Source organism: Benincasa hispida, chromosome 11, assembly GCF_027475165.1.
Source record: "Benincasa hispida cultivar pf3 chromosome 11, pf3_genome.v1.1, whole genome shotgun sequence".
Lineage (NCBI taxonomy): Eukaryota > Viridiplantae > Streptophyta > Magnoliopsida > Cucurbitales > Cucurbitaceae > Benincasa > Benincasa hispida.
In genome coordinates, this window is record NC_143488.1 from 66,901,930 (window position 1) to 66,922,511 (window position 20,582).

Genomic DNA, 20,582 nt, shown 5'->3' on the forward strand with positions numbered 1-20,582 from the left:
CTCATTAGTGGAGTTGAAATGGGACCCATTCATTAGAGTTTAAAAAATCTTTGTTTTAACAGTTAAGGACCAAAATAAGGTTGTGAGAAAAATGTTGACAAAAATGAAGTTGTAAAATCGTAGATAGAGTACACGAATTTTCACTCTATTCATGTACCTGTACATGAATTTTGTATAATTGACGTCTTTGTGGTAGATGAGGTGAACATGAAAATTTTGTATCTCATACACAATTTTCCTCATCCACAAAATTACCACAATCAATAGTTTCCTGTTGAACCTTAGATTAGGAATTTGTTTTTTGAACAACATTATTTTAGAAAAGAAAAATTATCGTTATCCTATTTTTGTCATTTTAAAAAAACCACATTATTCTAAAAGAATCATCCAAAAAATTACTTTGATTAATTAATTATAAATTATCCAAATATTTGTTTAGTATTAAAAAAACACACCCACTTTTTTAGGGAAAAAATATATTTAAATCTTATTTTAGTCCTGAACTTTAAATCTTGATCTATTTTTATCCTTAAAACTAAAAAAAAAGTATATTTTAGTTTTTGAACTTTTAAAAAGTGTTTACTTTAGATTATTTGTATTTTTAGATGACTAGGTTATTAAATAAATTAGTCATGCTAAAAAGTCTAGGGTTTCAGTTTTGAATTAAATGGTAAAGCAATTTTCTATCGAAGAACTCAAAAGTCGTTTTGCATTCAAGATTTTAACACATTGGTCACGCTAAAAAGTCTATGATTTCAATTTTGAATTAGGTGGTAAAACAATTTTCTATCAAAGAATTCAAAACTCATTTTACATTCAAGATTTTGACATATTAATTGTTAGCAATTTTACATCACCTTCATTTTGCTCAACATATACTAGACGTAATTTCATTAAAAAAAATTAACAAAATCTTATACTTTTTAAAAATTCATCGACTAAAATGGTCATTTTAAAGTTTAAAACTAAAATAAAATAGATTCAAAATCCAAAATCCAAAATCAAAATAAACCAAAATGTTATTTAGGGTGGAGTGAAGACAAAGCAACCCCTCTCCAAAAAAGAAAGAAAAACAAAATGTCATTAATTAATATAACGTCTCTCACCCAAAAAAAGAACAGAAGTCGTTGGCAACTTGGCGGCTACGTCTCCTAAATTCATTTAATATTCCATTTTTATTTCCGTTCAAGAATTAAATTACTCGAGTAAATTCCCAACATCCGCGTTTAAGATGATAAATAAAGTATACACTCAAATTAATATATAAATTTAGTGACTTTTATAAACTTTAGCTTTATAAAATTGAATCAACTTGGGCATTCCTTAGCTACTATGTCAAATTTGGATTTTTTCGCTCCAACTCATTGTACTATAAAAAAATAATAATAATAATAGTGGACCTCATTAGAGCTCAAACACAACAAGAATTTTTGGATTTGTTATACCATTGATCTTTTGACATTGTCAAAAATATACTAAGAACGTGTTAGTTATCCACACTGTTCCTCACACATCTTTAATGGATGTTTAGAGCAGGGAGTGCAAATGAGAGAGCTAGGAGGAGCACACGAAGGAATGAGTAAGCAAGAGTCCTATGTGAGAGCACTATTTTATTGAATTAGTTGAATGTGAACAATGATAAAGGGAGCAAGAGCACGAGCATAGGAGGGAGAGGAAGAGATCTAGTGTGTGAAAACACTATTATATGGATGACCTTAATTTCAGTCTCCAAAATCGTGAGGGACAATATAAATAATTAATAGCTCTTAGTGCATTATAACATGGTATTAAATGTCTATTGACATGTCAATATTTCCACATTTTCATAGGTTCAACGTTAATATGAGAGGTACATTGATATTTTTATTATATCGTAGAAGAATTCATGAAACATAACAAATTACTAGTGCAAATATAATATAAATAATAGATATGTTAATTTGTTTAAAAATCGTAAAATATTTTTTTATTAAGAAAAAATATTTTAAATGTCAAACTGTTGAAAATATTTTCAAATATAGAAAAATATCATCACATATTCGTGTCTATCAGTGATAGATGGTAATGGTCTATCAGTATTGTCTATCATTGAGACCATATTTATTATATTTGTAACTATTTTTGTTCATTTTTCTATATTTGAAAATAATTCATTTATTAATTTAAATTTATTTCTTGATTTTCTTTATTTCATTCTTTCCATAAATAACGGGTTAATTGGATAAAAGGAGTAATTTTTTTTAAAAAAAAAATAAGGAGAGGAGTTGTTTAGAAATAAATTAGGAAAATGGTGTTCTTTTTTTGTTTTGTATGGGGTGCGTTTTTTTTTTTTTTTTTAACTATCTATTTAGATTTTTTTTTTTTTTGTTATCTCTATTTCATTTTTTCCTTTTAAACATTTTTTTTTTAGTTTTGAGATTGTCAAATGTTTTTTTTTTTTATAAAATATAATTTTATTTTTAGATTTTTAGTTTAACTTCTATTTGATTTTTAGGTTTTAAAATGTTGTATTATTAATCAATTAATTTTGAGTGCATTCTATTTTAATTTAGTATAGAGGTTTCACAATGTTACAACTATATTTTGAGATTTGAATTTTGTTTCAATTGTTCTATAGGATTTAAGATTTGCACTTTAAGCTCGACATATATCATCATATATACACTACTAAATAATATAATTAAAATTTAAAAATGTTACAATTTTACCACTGAGTTCATTTTTTCGAGGCAATACTAGTAAGATTTATTTATTTTTTTAATTTTTAGTTGATATGTTTCAAGATTTACGGTTTTAACTTTAATTAATTTTGATAAAATATATTTTTTTATTTGTAGATTTGGAGCCTAATTTTTATTTGATATGTAGGTTTTAAAATGTCATATTTTTAATCAATTAATTTTGAGTAAATTTTGTTTCAACTTAGTCTCAAGGTTTCATAGTGTTACAATTCTACCTTAGATTTGAATTTTGTTTCTATTTGATCTCTAGATTTCAAGATTCACACTTTAACTTGGATTGTTTCTGTAACATCTCGAATTTCAGGAAAATTTAAGTTAATTATCTAAAATTATTGAGTTTAAATTTCCTTTCATTTGGGAAATTGGGATTAAATTATTGAAAGACTTTTATTGGTTAAATTGAATTTAATTATTAGATATTCGAACTAATTATCTTGAAAATATTGAATTTTGCTTCCCTTTAATTTTGGATTTTTGGGCCAACTTAAAACAAATTAAGGAGATAATTAATTTAATGTAGTTTTGAATTGATTTAGATATTTGAAAATCAAATGGATGGATTTTATGCCATTTAACTTAAGCAATTCGGTTTTCAACGACAACTTACACAAAATTGTCGATTGTGGAGTTTGAACCGTTGGATCGTGCTCAAATTTGGTCAATCTGTTCGAGACATATAGAGTTTCATTTTGAACTGTTGGATCATTGTTTGAAGCTTTGGTTTGTTTGTAATCATTGCTGAATAAAATCTGTAAAACTAGAAATTTTCCTTCTTTCACTCTCGCAAACCCTCCTCGTGCAAGACCCTCACTACCAGCCGCTAGCCTAAACAATTTATGTCGTTCGATAGCAACACCCACTGTCTATCTATGGTAGCCACGAGTCAACGTGCCATCAGCCGCCACTACCTGATCTTTGCCGAAATCTTGAGAAAAACCTTGGGTAAGACTTATTTTTGTTATAATTTGGGTGGTGAAATTCACCCATTTGATTTTGGGTTACGTTAGTAACCTCTCTTTGGTGTGAAACTTAGATTCAAGATTTGGAATTTTTGAGGCATTGACCATCAAGGTAGAGACTATTTTTCGTTTTACAGAAAATAGGTAAAGATCGGTAAGTTTTGGGTAAGTTGTTGGTTGGTTATTCTTTTGGATTGAGAGTAATAGTGGGAAAATTAAGTTATTGATTTTGGATTTAATTCTCGATCAGATTGGCTAATTGAATCAAGTTTTAGAATTTGTCTTGGATCAAGCCACAACTTTGGGTTGATTCAAGTTTTCCAAAGGTTTTAAGGAATTATTTGTGTGGACTTTTGTGACCAAGTTGAGGTAAGTGGTACTATTACCGGTGCCTTCGTATCAGGCGGCCTAGATTAGATTTATAAAGTTAATTAATGGACTATAGAAGCATGATTTTGTTGTTGTGATATACTTGTTGCATGATAGTTAAGTATTATAAGCATGTTTGAATAATTATGTATGTGTTATATGAATAGACCAATAGGACGGTAATTAGACCAATAGGATAGTTTACTGTCTCGCCTTGACGTATGTTTTATTTCAGAGGACCGATGGGTCTAGTTTCATGTTTGACAGTGTGCCTTCGGGCCACTAGACATGCGTAAATCGATAGGTTCACATTCATGTTATTTTTCTATGTTCGACGGTGTGCCTACGGGCCGCTAGACATGCGTGAATCGACAGGTTCACGTTCATGTTATTTTTTTCATGTTTGACAGTGTGCCTATGTGCCACTAGACATGCGTGAATATATAGGTTCACGTTCATGTTACTTTTCCATGTTTGACGGTGTGCCATCAGGCCACTAGACATGAAGTCAATGCAAGATAGTACGTCATTTGGTTTATTTTCATCATCTAAGACAGATATAGTCGTTTGAGCCACGGGTCCATCATTCTCTGCTCGTGGATGCATAGCCTGATCCCGGTAATGGGATCACTTACCGAGTATTTTATATTCAACCTTTCTTAATTTATGTTTTTCAGGTAAGGATAGGAACGGTCCGGCGGGTGACGAGAGGGACCTGTGATCATGCCATACGGGACATGTAAATTGCTACCGCTCAGTATACGTTTTCAAGCTATTTAAATGTTTTGATTTGAAACTTGATGTTGGTCAAAATTTTATCTGTTTAAGTTATTTTTTCTTCATTATTTTAGGGGCTCCGAACAAAGATCTTATTTATTTTGAAAAATTGTTTATTATTTTAATTAATGAAATTTATTTTCCTCAATGGTCAAAATGTTTTGAATGTAAATGTGTAATTATGAGTAACGACCCTTATCAGAATACTCAAAAAGGTCGGGTCGTTACAGTTTCTCACTAAATACTCAACCAGCCTTTGACATTAATGTCAATTAATTAATTTAAAATAATTCCATATGAAATGAAATTTTAAATTTATTTTTTAGTAGTGATGAAAAATATAACTTAATTAATTTTATTTATTTTAAATTAACTAATATATATTACTATTAAATACTCACTTTCTGGCTTTAATAATTTTTCATCACTATTAATAGTAATATATTATTACTATTAAATACTCACTTTCACTTTCAATAGTAATATATATTAGTTAATTTAAAATAAATATAATTAATTAAGTTATATTTTTCATCACTACTAAAAACTAAATTTAAATTTTCATTTCATATAGAATTATTCTAAATTAATTAATTGACATTAATGTCAAAGGCTGAAATTGAGTATTTAGTGAAACAATCCAAGTTAAAGTGTGAATATTGAAATCTAGAGATCAAATTGAAACAGAATTCAAATCTCAAGGTAAAATTATAACATTATGAAACTTTGAAACTAAGTTGAAACAGAATTTATTCAAAATTAATTGATTAAAAAATATAACATTTTAAAACCTACAAATCAAATAGAAATTAGGCTCAAAATCTAAAAATAAAAAATATATTTTATCAAAATTAATTGAAGTTAAAAGTGTGAATCTTGAAACCTATCAACTAAAAATTAAAACAAAAATTAAATCTTGCTAGTATTGCCTCGAAAAAAATGAACTCAGTGGTGAAATTGCAACATTTTTAAATTTTAATTATATTACTTAGTAGTGAATATATGATGATATGCCAAGGTTAAATGCAAATCTTAAATCCTATAGGCCAAATTAAAACAAATTTTAAATTTCAAAATAAAATTGTAACATTGTAAAATCTTTATACAAAATTGAAATAGAACTTACTCAAAATTAATTGATTAAAAATATAACATTTTAAAACTTACCAATAAAATAGAAATTAAAGTAAAAATCTAAAAATAAAATTATATTTTACAACCAAAAAAAATAACATTTGACAATCTCAATACTTAAAAAAAAATAGTTTAAAAGGGAAAAATGAAATAGACAAAAACAACCCCTTTCTCCTAATATTTTTCCCTCTTATCCAATTAACCTATAAATATCCCACTGACATCTTATAAAAATATTTTCAATTTTTTTAAGGTATCGTAATTAAAGTGTAGAGGAAAATCGAATCTTAAATTTTGATGTCAATATTATAAACATTATGTCAGTTGAACTATGATCTCATTGGCAAAAATTATCAACCTTTCTAACCTGGCCATTTTGGTTATTAATCAATCCTATCAATTTAAACGGATAATTTTTTAAAACATTATTTTATGATTTATTGGGATCAAGATCCCATCATCATCATTTAAAAAGTCTAATTTCAGTTTTGTTTGGTGTGGATAAAGCCAAATCTTTCGAACCCCAAATTCCAAAACATCGTCTTTCTTCAATCACATTTTGGCAATGGCGATCACGATGAACAAATCATTCAATCCCCAATCACAGATTTACACTTCCCGTCGTCCTCCAATCCACTTTCCGACCGACCCCACAATCTCCATTGCTTCATTCCTCTTTAGAAACTCATCCAATTACCCTAACGCCCTCGCCCTTGCCGACGCCGACTCCGGCGAATCCCTAACTTTCCGTCAATTTAAAATCCAAGTCTCCAAGTTAGCCCATGTGTACATCCAACTCGGGATTCGAAAAGGCGATGTGGTTCTCATATTCGCGCCTAATTCCATTCACTTCCCTGTTTGTTTCTTCGCCATTGTCGCCATTGGAGCCATCACCACTACTTGTAATCCTGCTTATACTTTCGCGGAACTGTCAAAGCAAGTCGCTAACTGCAACCCCAAGCTCGTAATCACTATTCCCGAACTCTGGGACGTAGTCGGTAAACTCAACTTGCCTTCTATTATTTTGGGTTCTAAAATTTCTTCAAAATTTTCCCGTCCCAACATCTGGGGTTACTCCGATTTGATAAAAAAAGCCGGCGATGTGTCCAATTTGCCGGTGAGTGAAGTGGGTCAGAACGATGTCGCGGCTCTTTTGTATTCATCTGGGACGACGGGGATTAGTAAGGGAGTGATTCTAACTCATAGGAACTTCATAGCTACCTCTTTAATGGTGACCCAAGATCAGGACCTTCTTGGTGATCCTAGAAACGTGTTTTTATGCTTTCTTCCAATGTTTCATGTATTTGGTCTCTCTATAGTTGTTTACGCGCAACTTCAAAGAGGAAACACCGTCGTTTCAATGGCGAAGTTTGAGCTGGAAAAGGCTTTGGGGTTGGTGATGAAGTACAGGATCACTCATCTTTATGTTGTTCCGCCTGTAATTATAGCTCTCGCGAAGCAAAGTGTAGTGAAGAACTACGACTTGTCTTCGTTGAGACAGATTTTATCTGGGGCTGCGCCTCTTGGGAAGGATGTGATGGAAGAATGCTCCAAGATTATACCTCATGCCAGGATTATCCAGGTTTTGAACTCTGCCTTCCCTATTCCATTTTGCACTTTCATGTTATCTTAAGGTGATTGTTGTGTGCAGAAAGTTTAATATTATCTTGAGATGATCCGTCTGAAGAATGTATTTATATATATGTTTGTCCATATCTTTTGTCTTTTGTTTTTGTTAGGGGAAGTTATTTTATTATATGGGTTGTTATATTTGTTGTAACTTCCTTGTGTCGACACCTGGCTATTTATAGCTGATATTTCTTAATTAGAAGTTGAGCCACTTTTAATTTACACTCAAGTGTTAATAGTTTTCCTATGCTGGTCAAAACTGGCATGTAGCTACTGTAATATAGGGTGGGTGAAAGTAGCACATTTTAGGGTGATAAATAGTGCTTTTTACTCTATTTAAAGCATCTTTCATTACATTCTCAACACTAACTCTGAAAAAGTATTTTTTCAAGAGTGTTGGAAGGAAAACAAAAATGGAACTTTTTTTTTCAGGCAAACAGACCAACAAGACAACAAACAATCCGACAAACTAAACCTTCACCACCTCCTCACCAATGACGGAGTGAATACTATCTAAAAAGTCATCTTTTTAGATCAAAGAGTAACTTTGAAAGGATGTCAAAGCTATTAAAGCACGCGCAAATTTGTTCTATCCTTCCAAGATATGAAAAAAAAAATGGCACTATTAACAGATTTGCCAATAAAAATAATGTCCTTAATGAGCGGTCAATCTCAGCCAGGGAAAAAATATGTGCCCAACTTAAGTTTGCTTTAGAAGCCTTCCACTAGGATGGGTTCAATGCATATATCATGCAAAACCAATACTTATGTGCCCAACTTAGCATACACTTTAGTTTGACAGCTCTTTTAAAACTTGAATGTGAGAAATAGTAAAAAGAAATATAGAACAACATAAATTTTAAATGGGATTTCCTTTGGTGGGGAGCAGTGTTGTTCTGTTCCAAGTGCTTCCCTGTGATATTTTGTTTTGTTTGTTTGTTTTCAAATAGTATTGATTTGAGTTGCAATCTATTCTCTACAGGGATATGGTATGACTGAAACTTGTGGAGTTATTTCAGTAGAGAATGTGGGAATAGAATCTACGCTGTCTGGGGCAACTGGATCCCTTGTTTCAGGAGTTGAAGCTGAAATTTTGAGTACAGAAACACAAAAACGTCTTCCACCCGGTGAAACAGGGGAAATTTGCGTGCGAGGACCAAATATGATGAAAGGTGGATCCTCCTTGGACGTCTCTCTCTCCCTTTTGGGATTTTTGGAAATTGCTAGTAAAGAAGATCGACGTTCATAGACACATTAAAATCACTATACTTTCATAATGAACCAAGCTTTATTGAGGAATAATTAAAGAATCCAGGTGCATACGAAAAGGCAGCCAATAAAAAAAGGATCCAAACTAAAATAAAAATGGATGCCTATCAAGCAAGATAAGACCTAAAGGATAATTACAAAGATCGTTGTACACCATGGCCCAAATAGAGACATCAAACCTTCTTCCAAGAACAACATCCTTTTTGTTCTGATGAATAACAATCATCCATATTAAATTACTAATTGAAGGGGGGGTCCATCAATGATCAAACAGCGACCTAGAATTATTATACCTTGACCCAATCTCCTCATTTGAAGCTTCTTATTAATGTTGCATGCTTATTCATTTACATTTATTCTATTGTGTTCTTTTCATGTACTTGCTTCCGATTTTAAAGATGCCAATCTCATTTCTTGATAATTTGTTGTTAGATTATTCAAGTTTGGGCTTATATTTCCTTTCTCTGTTCTCATTTACTAGTCTGATTGGTTAGATGTTTCCATGAACATTTCAGGATATTTCAACAATCAGAAAGCCACCAGCCAAACCATAGATGATCAGGGATGGGTACATACCGGAGATATAGGGTATTTCAATGAAGAAGGAGAGTTGTTTGTTGTGGACAGAATCAAAGAACTCATCAAGTGTTACGGTTTTCAGGTTCTGCTTTTCATAATCAAATACCAAACTTTCCATTTGGGAGTTCTTTATTCCTTTCATTAAGTGTCTCTTAGTAGCTCAAAGCATTTTATTAATTTGTTAATGCTTCATCAGAGTGTAATCAGTTCTTCCGTTACTTACTGAGTTGTGTCTAGAAAATTACCGTCACTAAGATCATGGGTGGCACAGAAACTTGTCTATGTGTTGATTTTTGTTTTCTTTTTTGCATAATTACTGATCAGTAACTACAAATATTAACATATACATACTCATTTTTACGTTTTGATGATAGTTTATGATCGGTTATTAGATTTTTTTTTTCTTGTGCTATTTTTCTCCCTATAACACCTGACTTCAAGCTAATGCAACCTGATGATGCAACGAGGATTACTTTGTTTCACATTGATCTAGAATCTCTTGTATGCTAAGTTCTTCTCAGTTTAAAAATATGATCCTTAGATGTACTGATTGTTCACCTGGCTTCATCGAATATGTTTAACGTTATAGGTGCATTGCCTCCTCTTCTTGGAAGTATAAACTCTAGCTGCATTTATAGTTGAATGGTAATTGGTAACAAATTTTTTTAACTTTCTTGTCTGCCTATTAGGTTGCACCGGCAGAGCTTGAAGCCCTGCTACTTTCTCACCCTCAAATAACAGATGCTATTGTGATCCCGTAAGTAGAATATAGTGGCATTTATAGTGTGTCATGGTTATGTGGACCTTCATACTGGCCTTTTTCCATTTTATTTTCTTACTTTCTTGTCAACATCCGACATTAATTTCCACCTGCAGATATCCTGATGATAAAGCCGGTGAGGTCCCTATCGCATTTGTTGTTTGTTCACCCGATAGCACGATAAAGGAAGAAGATGTTAAAAAATTTATCGCGAGGCAGGTAATATTTTGCAAACTCTCCGACAAGAACAATGAAAGAAACTTTGTTTATATGGATCTATTTTAACTCTTGAAAGCACCACCTTATTAAGATGTCACTGCTTGCATATAATCTTTACATAAAGCACAATTTTCTTATTAAGCTCACTTGGAAGTTCGAACACGTGACCTCTAGGTAGGTGTTATTAGAGACTGTGTGTGTCCCTTTGCCAAGGGAGCTGCCTTTTAGGGGTGTTAAGATGCTTTTGTGTGCTTCATAAACCCAAAAAAGGCAAAAGAAGTTGTAAAACAACTATCATCTTGACGATGGAATGCTTGAAAATGACCGCCCTCTTTTCCCTTGCAGGTTGCACCATTCAAAAGATTAAGAAGAGTAACCTTCACAAGGAGTGTTCCGAAGTCAGCTTCAGGAAAACTTCTGAGAAGAGAGGTCGTAGCACAAGTCCGTGCCAAGATGTAAACGTCGAAATGTTGAATGGAAGGTGATAAGTTAAACAGTTAGGAAACATATTGACTTACAGTTACAAGTAAAAGGAAACTGGAGATTGTTGGAAATATTAATTCAACATTCATTCTTATGCTAATCAAACCATGTTTGTTACCAATATGATGAACCTTCTGTTTCATTTTTTTTTACACATTATGAAAAGTTTTGCTCATAAGTCGACTTTTTGGCAAGATTTCGACCACGTTAGACGTTTGATGGACACATGAACAATGCAACAGCTTTATTTTGGCACAAAGAGAATCATTTCAAAACCAATGAAATGCCCACCCAAGCAAAAGGAAACAGAAAAAGGTATGACTTGAAATGGAGTGTGGAGAGAAATAATTGGTGTGAAGAAAGTGGGTGAAGATGCATAAGAGATGAAGTAAATGATACCCAATTCTGAGCATTAACTTTGGGGGAATGTTGCTGCTTTTACAAACACCACCACTCATTTACAATGCCACTCAACCTATTTTACATACCACTTTTTCTGTCACTCCCTCCTTTACTTTTACCAAAAAAAAAAAAAAACTGCTCTTCTTCTGCCATTTCATCTCTCCCCTTTTCATTCTTAGATCTGATCAATAGTGACAAATAATTTTACACTCTTAGATGTATAAGAGAGAAATTACAAGACTTTTTTTCAAACATAATTCAAATCTAATTTTCCAATCTCTCCTCTTCTGAATCTCCCAATTTTAGTTTTCAAACTTGTTCGATAATATATATTAAATTTATCTTCACTATTGTCTTAAATTTTTTTATCAATCGATAATTTAAGATGGTATCAAAGAGGGTGGTTCAAGAGGGCTTGTGTTTAAACTCATGCAATGTTATTTCTTTTCCAATTAATATTGATTTCACTTATTGGGTCTTGTACATATTAAATTTACTTCCATCCATTAGCTGAAGTTTTTGAGTCACTCGATGATGTAGCACCACTTTGGTTTCTATTTACTAAACTTCACTTTGCATAGATTACCATGTTTTAAGGAAGGGTTTTCCTATATTGGGCCAACTAAAAGCCATCATATTTGTGGGCTAATACCACATCTTGGCAGCTAAAAAAATTGACCCATTTATTAGCCATATGAGTAATGATTATATACTCTATTCATAAGAAATCTTGGGCAATTAACTTACATGTGCAAACAAGTTTCAAAAGCCAAGTTATTTTTGTTGTTGGGTGAGATTGGTTCATTTATTTAAAACTGTTGGGCCTCAAGAATTATGAAGTAAAGAGATTGAAAATGTTAGGTAAAGAGAAGTTTGATTTCAAAGTGGCTAAGAATAAAGGGTCCCATAGTTCTAAAATTTGGTATTGGTTACAATCTTTCTTCTCCTTTCACTTTCTCTCTGTTTGGAAGATTTTGACACAAGATGCTATGAGCCATCATCCTCTGTTAACTTCAATTATTTAGACTTTGCACATGCACTCTCTCTTTCTCTCTCTCTATGCCCATTTGATAATCACTATTGCTGCTACCACTGGTCTAATCTTTTCAGCTTTATATATATATATATTGAAATTTTATGAATGTTGGGCCCACAATTGTTAATTAAAACTTTGTAGCAAATTTTTGTTGGGGCCCATTTTCTTCCCCTTTATTTTGACTTATGTTATGCCAATTGGCCCATTGCACCTTTGCTTTATTGAGTTTTGGACTCTCTGTATAGTTTTCACTTTTCTCACAGAAATTCATTTGAAGCAAGACGATGGTCACCAGAAACATATATGTCAATTTAAATATAGTTCAACTAATTACAATACTAAGAAGTCTACATGTTGGAATTGATTTTAGGGGAAAAAAACCTTTTGCTTTAGATTATTCGGATCACTTTCATACTTTTCTCCAACCGAATGAGCATCTTTCACAATAAATTGATTTTCCGAACCACTAGATAAGATGGGTTGTACCGTAAATTATATATTTAATTATTCTTCAAAATCCTTTCTCAAAATGTCACAATATACTCAAACCTTAATCTCTCAAAAATGAATGAATAAATCATTGGATATATATTAGCCATGTATTATCACTTGATGTTGACTATGTGATGTTCAATGCTTTGAATTTGATATGATTTATTTGGAGAAATGATCAAACAATGGTTGAAGTAATGAAGTTTGCTAAGTGGGTGGTAGTTACAGCAAGAAATGGCAATGCATTTTTTTTCTTTTCTTAAAGAAAAAGTGAAACTAAGGAACCAAACCATCAATCTCAATCAAAAATCACCATCTTCATTCTTATCACAAAGCTTAATGGTCAAACATCAAAAGATATTGACTGAAAACTTTCTATGAATGTCCCTTTAATTAATCTCTCTTCAATTCACAGTTCTAATCATATTCATAAAATATAATTAAACCTTTATCCCTAGACTTTGATGATCTTTTCAGGTGAAATATATACAAAGTATATTTTTCATTTTTATATTTTGGGACCTCAAATTTAGAGCTTTAAGATATAACATGTTAGATGATTCTTTTGTGAGGTACTGTCAATCATCATAAAAAGCTATTTTGGATAAATTAATGTAGACTCTTTCCTTTTTCCTTTTTCTTTGCATGAGGTGTGGTTTATTTTGCTGACAAAATAATGGCTAAGTAGTCCAAATCTTGAAAGGGCCAAAACCCTTCCTTTGATGATGGAAAGAAAGAAACTCTTTTTTCTTTTCCTACATCAAGCATATATCTTTAATTCCAATTTCACATTTTTAACCTTAATTTGTTTTCTTCTTTTTTCTTTGGTCCATTTAATGTTTGTTTGAGAATCATTCTGGTTTTTCCAGACCAGCTTGTTTAATACTAATCTATTTTATATGTTTTTTTATACATTTCCAAAAGCATTTTGAATTATATTCTTGGAATATGGACTAAAACAAAATATCTCTCCTTTTTTCTAGACATTTTCCCCCATGAAATAACACACTCCTATTTGAAAAAGATTTAATTTTTACTCGTGGGTTATTAATAATTTCTCTTGTAAAATTAAAAGTAAGTACTTGCACTCTTTCTAGACCAAATTTACCCCAAACAATAAAATGGGGTGGAAAAGAGAAGGTAAAATGAGTAGCCCATTTGGAATTTTGCACATGAAAAGGGAAATGAAGCAAACTTTTGACCGGATAAAGAGGATATATTATATAACACACGATTTAATTTAACGAAGATGAATTGAGTTTATAGCATGAAATATTATATTTGTTAACGTTTTTATATGTTATATATTTAATATAATTTTACATCTTTAAATTTCAAATTCAAAATGTAATTATGTTAAAAACAAAAAAAAAATGTCAATTTTTAGAAGTTGCACCATTTGAAATAAAAAATTGAAAATAGTTTTTAAAAAAACGAATATATTTTTTGTATTCAATGAATCTAAAAAACATAAAATATGATTGACATTGTCTAAGCCTCACAAACTTTAAATTTCTTTTAAAATAAAAAAGAATGGTTGGAGCTCTCAAATGACAAAGCTAAGACGAGCAAAAGTAGAATTAAAAAAAGCATTTGGTGAAGAAAGAAAATTATTAAAGAAACAAAAACAAGACCTTTGAAGGACTTTTGTTTGTTGTAAAACAACCCAAAAAACCAGAAACCAAACTTTGGTAATTTTGTTTAAAGTTGAAAAGAAAGGGCAAAGGGCAAAGGGATGAGCCTCTTTGTTTCTTCAATCCTACTAAAAAAAAAAAACCTAGGGTTGCGTGAATTCCTTGCTTTTGTGTATTCTTTGTATGATTGTAAAAGTGGGGTTTGATAGAAACATCAAAAAAACAAAGCTATTTATATTATGGTTATGCATAAATTATTGAGTATTACATTAACTTATTATTTCTTGTAATTTGTTGGTAGTATCACTTTTTTTCTTTGATAAAAACAAATAATTTGAAGTTTATCAAAGGAAATGTTTAGTATCACAAATTTTCATAAAGTGGTGCTTAATTATTGGACTGCCAACAAAAGAGATCAAAATACAAAGATGAAAAGTGGGGATAAAATAGAGGGGGAAATAGTGAAAAATAACAAAAATTAGGGTAAAGGGGAACTATAGGCCATGGAAGATAATTGGGCAAAGATATATATATTATGATCACTAACATATGAACACATGGAACCCAAAAACCACTCCCACTAAGGAACAAATAATTTTCCATCATTTTTAAAAATAACCCACACAAACACATTACAACACAATCTTTTTGTCATTTGTCCACTAGAAAGGTCAACTTTCCCATCAACTCACTATAATACCCTTATGAACAAACAATCCATTCATATCTCCACTACAACTCTTTGGATCATCTTATGGTCATGTTTCCCATTATTTTGTTTCTCAAAAACCTTCCTCGCTCCCAATTTTAACTCATTTCCTACTTCAATTTGTAGGGTTATTTCCCCCCTTTGAAAAGATGTGTCTTTTGGCTCATCTATCAAACGACAAATTTATTTAACTCATGACTTTTTGGAAAAAAAAAACCTACTCAAAACTAATTCAGAAAACTAACTTGATACTTATTTTAAAAAGTAATTATAACAAAGTAAAATATAGTTTATATTATTTATATTTATATCCAATTCAAACCTAAGTTATCCAAAATTCAAATCTAAATAATGTTGATTTCTTGAGGAAGGTGGGAGCATTATTCCTTGTAATTTATTTGGGTTCTAACTACATCAATAGAATATAAGTACAATGGTGTGAGTGGTATATATATATGTAAATATGCCTTTCTAAAGTGTAAGCTTAAAATGACATCCACTTAGATCCATAAATAAAGACTTGAAAAGCTAGACTAAGATGCTTAATGCATGTGGCTTACACACTGTACATGCTTATTAATATTGCTTTTCCTTAACTAAATTTTTGTAAATAAATTTAAAAAAAAAAAAAAAAGGTATAAAAAAAGAGAAGATTGTGGAAACCAACTAAGATTAGGAACTTTGAATTTTCCCCTCTTATCAATTTTTATGTGGAGATATTTCTCTTTGTCAAAGGAAAGAAAAAAAGTACTTTTATATTTTTAAAGACTGATGAGATGAAAATCTTGTATGGTAGGATTTCCACCACAACAGCTAGCTAGGTAGGATTTTATGAAGAAAATTATATGAAATTTTAGGGGCTTTTTTTTTTTTTTTTTAACAAGAAAAGGACAAGCCCAGCAAATTATCGAGTGAAAAAATAAATAAATTAGGATTTGAAAATATATTATATTTTTATTTAAAAAATAGAAAATAAAAGTTTCTGAGTGCTGACAAATTGATCATAATGAGTTGGTAATAATGTGGTTATGCTTTGGGGCATATGCCATCTCATAGGTCTTTGTATTATATTGAAATGTGGCAAAAAAAGCATAGAAAAAGCTCTAATTTATTTAGTATTATTTTGAGATTCAAGCTAAGCATGGTCTAAAATATATGGAATATTCCATACTCTTAAAAATACCCAAAGTTTTAATTTTTGTAACTCCAAAAAGGTAAAAGAAGAAATAAAAGTTTGTAATTGCTAACCTAATCACTTGTCTTGTTGCTGATTAAACAATTCTAATAAGGAAGTTGCATGCTGCATGCAACCACATTTCTTAAGTAGAATCAGGAGATTATTCGAAGGGGTGTTATGAAACAATTTTAGAATTTTCTGTCAGTGTTATTGGTTGAAAAAAATTAACATCATTTGATGATTAAGATGAATATATATAAAGCATGATAAAGTGATTACCATTGTAAACGTCCCTTAACTTTGTACTTTTGTTAAAAATATCCTTAAACTTTCAAAAATTTAAAATTACCCTTAAACTTCCAAATGCATTCAAGTATATCCTAACTTAGTTTTGGATGTAAACTATTAGGGTTTCGGATCAAAAAAAACTTTCGAAAATTTCAAAAACACCCTTAAACTATTAAAAAAACAATTGAAAATACCTTTAGTGTTATCTAAATTAGAACCGTTAGTACTATGTTACTTCTCTATTTTTCATCTTTTTTTCTCTCACCCCTTCTTCAATATGTTACTCTTCTTTTTTTATTGTTGTTATTATTATTATTATTTGTTTGACGTTTGTTTATCTAAATTAATATATAAATAAAATTACACACATCAGTTTAGATATATGAACTATAATAAGAAGAATGAGAATAAAAGAAGCACCAACTAAATTTAGGACTTAAATATTTTAACAAAGTTATATGTTGATAGTTGAGTGTGTTAATAGTCAAATACATTTTTGTTTGACTATTTATAGTTTAGAAATGTTTTAAGAGAATATTTTGATTTTGAAATTTTGTGAGATTTTATGGAATTTTATGTTTTAATGTAAAATTTTGGTTGTTGAGAAAATTAGTGTAAGCCTAAGAAATGAAAAATTAAGAGAAAAATAAAAGCATCTATATGGAGAAAAATGAGGAATCTATATAATTTATATTATTTATTTATTTTGAATTTAGGAAAACTTCAAATAAATTAATCGTCATATTTACGGGAGGAGCATTTTATTTTATTTTTTTAAAATTTGAAAGTAATTTTTGCAACGAGGTATGAATTATTTTTATTCATATACCAACGTCAAAGGTATTTTTTTTAACATTTTTGTAAGTTAAGGATATTTTTGAAACATTTGGAAGTTCGAAGATACTTTTTAAAACTAAACTTTAATTGTTTCCATCGAAATCTAATGTTAAGGACATTTTTTGAACTCTTTTTAAAAGTTCAAAGTATTTTTGAAACTTTTGAAAGTTTAGGAGTATTTGTTACATAAAGTACAAAATTCAATGGGTTTTTTTTTTTTTTTAATTTAGCCTTAGACTTATTAAGCCTTTAGGTTTATTTTAATAAAACAAATGTGGGCATGAAAATTTGAACCCCCAACTTCAAGATTAATTAATTTGATGTCTAAATGATAGCTTCTTGAACTTTCGATTTTCTGTCTATTACTAGTCATAGACATATTTGAAATTTCTAACAATCAATCGATAAAATATAAATTTTAATTTTATATCTAATAGATCTATATATTTTCAATTTGATACCTAATAGTTTTTAAGTTTTTAGATAATATATCAAATAGGTTAATAATTTATTAGATACAAAATTGAATTCTGAATCTATTGAACACAACATTGAAAATTGTGGGACCTATTAAACAGGTTTTATAGTTCAACAACCTTTCAACACAAAATTAAAACATTATTTGTAGATTGAATTATCCGGACACTTTTTAAACTTTAGAGGCCAAATGGCTATAAAACCTTCAATAACCAAGGCTCCGTAATTGAATTTCGATGTGTAATTTCCTCAAATTTGTGTAGTACATGACTTCCACATTTTTCAAATAAAACACATTTGAATTCCAATTCTTAGTTAAATTCAAAAATAAAATAAAATTTTAAACATCAATGTCCTATTTGGTAACCTTTCGGTTTTTATGTTTTTTAAAATAAAGTCTATTTCTCCGTTCCTTACAATGGTTTACATTATTTTCTAAGCACATAAAAGTGGAACTCTTAACCAAATTCTAAAAACAAAAAGTAAGTTTTTTAAAGTTGCTATTTTTAGTTTTCAAATCTTGACTTAATTTTTAGACAGTTGATAGAAAATAGATAACAAAACAAGAAATCTTGATGCGGAAAAGGCGTTTGTAGGCTTAATTTTCAAAAACTAAAAATAAAAAAACCAAATTATTACCAATCGAGTCTAAATTTTTTTAGTTTCAATTTTTTTCTTTGTTTATAGAATTTGACAAATAATTTAATTGTTTTCTAAGAAGTGTGGAAACCATACCTTCAAATAGTAGTAAACAAGCATATAAATTGCAAAAGCAAAATAACAAAAAAATAAAATCACTATCAAAGACGAATATTTTTTTAATTTTCAAAACATGTCTTAATTTTATAAAACATTGATATAAAAAAAAAAATAGATAACAAAAACAAAAAAGTTCTCAAAATGAAAATATTGTTTATAAATTTAATTTTCAAAAACTAAAAAATTAAAAACCTAAATGCCTATAGAACAAAAAACCAAAACTTATAGTTTAACCTTTCTTCAACTTCAATCCAAATTACACGGTAAAGAGACCAAAGGGATTGAACTACAAACAGAACTAAAGGACAAAAAAAAAAAAAAAAAAAAAACCCTCATCTATGAGTTGTTCAAAAGTTCTTCTCTAAAACTGTTTTGTAAGAACATGGTTCTTGCTTTTTCTCATTTCCGTGGTCTATTTCTCATAATAGTCTAAATATCAAATATGGCTCCTCAATCAATACATAAATAAATGATAATAATAAGGATAAGGTTTTAAATGATATAACGGTTGAAAATATTTTCAAAATAATAAAATATTACTGTATAGATTGACAGCGATAGACATTATCAGATTGTGATAGATGTCTATCGTAATATGTGTCATTGATAAATAATAATATTGTACTGTATTTATAAATAATTTGATTTATTTTTCTTTATTTAAAAACAGTCCAAATAATACACTTGTCTCTAAATAGTTTATGATAATCTTAATCTCACAATTCTTATCAACAAAATGTTCAAAATAAATTTAAAGAAACTAGCCATCAGATTGTGACAAGATAAATGCATCACTTCCAAACCACAATTTCACAATTAGGGTTTCTATTCATGACAAGAAAGAATTTCAATATTTTCTTAATTTTAATTTCCCCACTTTTTTTTTCTCTATTTTCTCATTTAATTTCCACCACCTGTTATGATGTTTTCTTTAAGCCTAGTCCATTCAATTGGGTATTGTCAATTAAATCTTTGTTCAGTGATAAGATTTGCCACTTTCAACTGGTAAGATCTCGGTTATTATTCCACAATTTTTTTTAAAATTCTCCAAAGTTAAAGATATTATTATTTAAATTAATTTTTTTTTTTAAAAAAAAACAAGTAATTAATTAATTAAAGTTTTTGTCCCTAATCCTTGATTCATAATCATAAAGGTTGTCTGTAATTTAGGAGGAAAGAGTGTAATCTAAGTTAATGAATAGGGGAAATCATGTGTGAAAGTGGCCAAAAACCCTTTTTTTCATAAATCTTATCATGGAATTTAATAGGGTTTAGGACGGTGAAAGTGCTTTTTTTTTTTTTTGTCTTTTTAAATTTAATTTTAATTAAACTACTTTCTTAATTTCAATTTGTTTTTGGATTTTACCGTCTTAAAACAGGCAGTGATTGGACAGCCAAACATCCAATATTTCAGACACCAAGCACGAGAATTATTTTCAATATTAATTATTTATATACAAAAAAAAAAACATTTATAATATTTTTATAATTAACTCCTTTAAAATATATACCTTAGTTTATCACTTTTAATCACACATCATTCTGATGTCACACATTACTATTAGTTATACCATAGTAATTTTATATTTAAAAAAATGTTAAAATTCAACTTTCGTACGAGTAATAATTTGGTCAATATATTTTAAATTTTATAGTAATTTAATCTCTCAACTTTACTATATAACAATCTAGTCCCTGAACTTTAAAATTTATAACCATTTAGTCCTTAGTGTAGAAATTAATGGTAAGATTTTATGAGATTTCAAGCATAAATAAAATGTTGAATTAATTAGAGAATAATTAATATTTTTACAAAATACAAAGTTTATATCATAAAGTATTAAAAATTTGA

The 20,582-nt window shown here is 29.5% G+C and overlaps 1 protein-coding gene across 2 annotated transcripts; it reads left to right on the plus strand.

The window, feature by feature from the left end:
* Positions 1-6,413: 6,413 nt before the first annotated feature.
* LOC120091777 (putative CoA ligase CCL10) lies at positions 6,414-11,042 on the plus strand. 2 transcript variants are annotated; one of them, XM_039049897.2, is made up of 6 exons: positions 6,414-7,562; positions 8,592-8,781; positions 9,394-9,539; positions 10,147-10,214; positions 10,334-10,436; positions 10,782-11,042. In XM_039049897.2, exons 1-6 carry the CDS (start codon positions 6,546-6,548, stop codon positions 10,893-10,895), a joined length of 1,638 nt encoding a protein of 545 aa, XP_038905825.1. In that variant the 5' UTR covers positions 6,414-6,545; the 3' UTR covers positions 10,896-11,042. The 2 variants fall into 2 exon arrangements, with proteins under 2 accessions (XP_038905825.1, XP_038905826.1); XM_039049898.2 differs by having other exon boundaries at positions 6,446-7,562; positions 10,334-10,432.
* The last annotated feature ends 9,540 nt before the right edge of the window (positions 11,043-20,582 follow it).

Excerpts from the sequence above, each read along its gene's own strand:
- LOC120091777 (XM_039049897.2), top strand. The coding sequence starts at position 6,546 with ATGGCGATCACGATGAACAAATCATTCAATCCCCAATCACAGATTTAC. Across the intron at positions 7,563-8,591 it reads CTCATGCCAGGATTATCCAG|GGATATGGTATGACTGAAAC; the intron begins GTTTTGAACTCT and ends TATTCTCTACAG. Across the intron at positions 10,437-10,781 it reads AAAAATTTATCGCGAGGCAG|GTTGCACCATTCAAAAGATT; the intron begins GTAATATTTTGC and ends TTTCCCTTGCAG.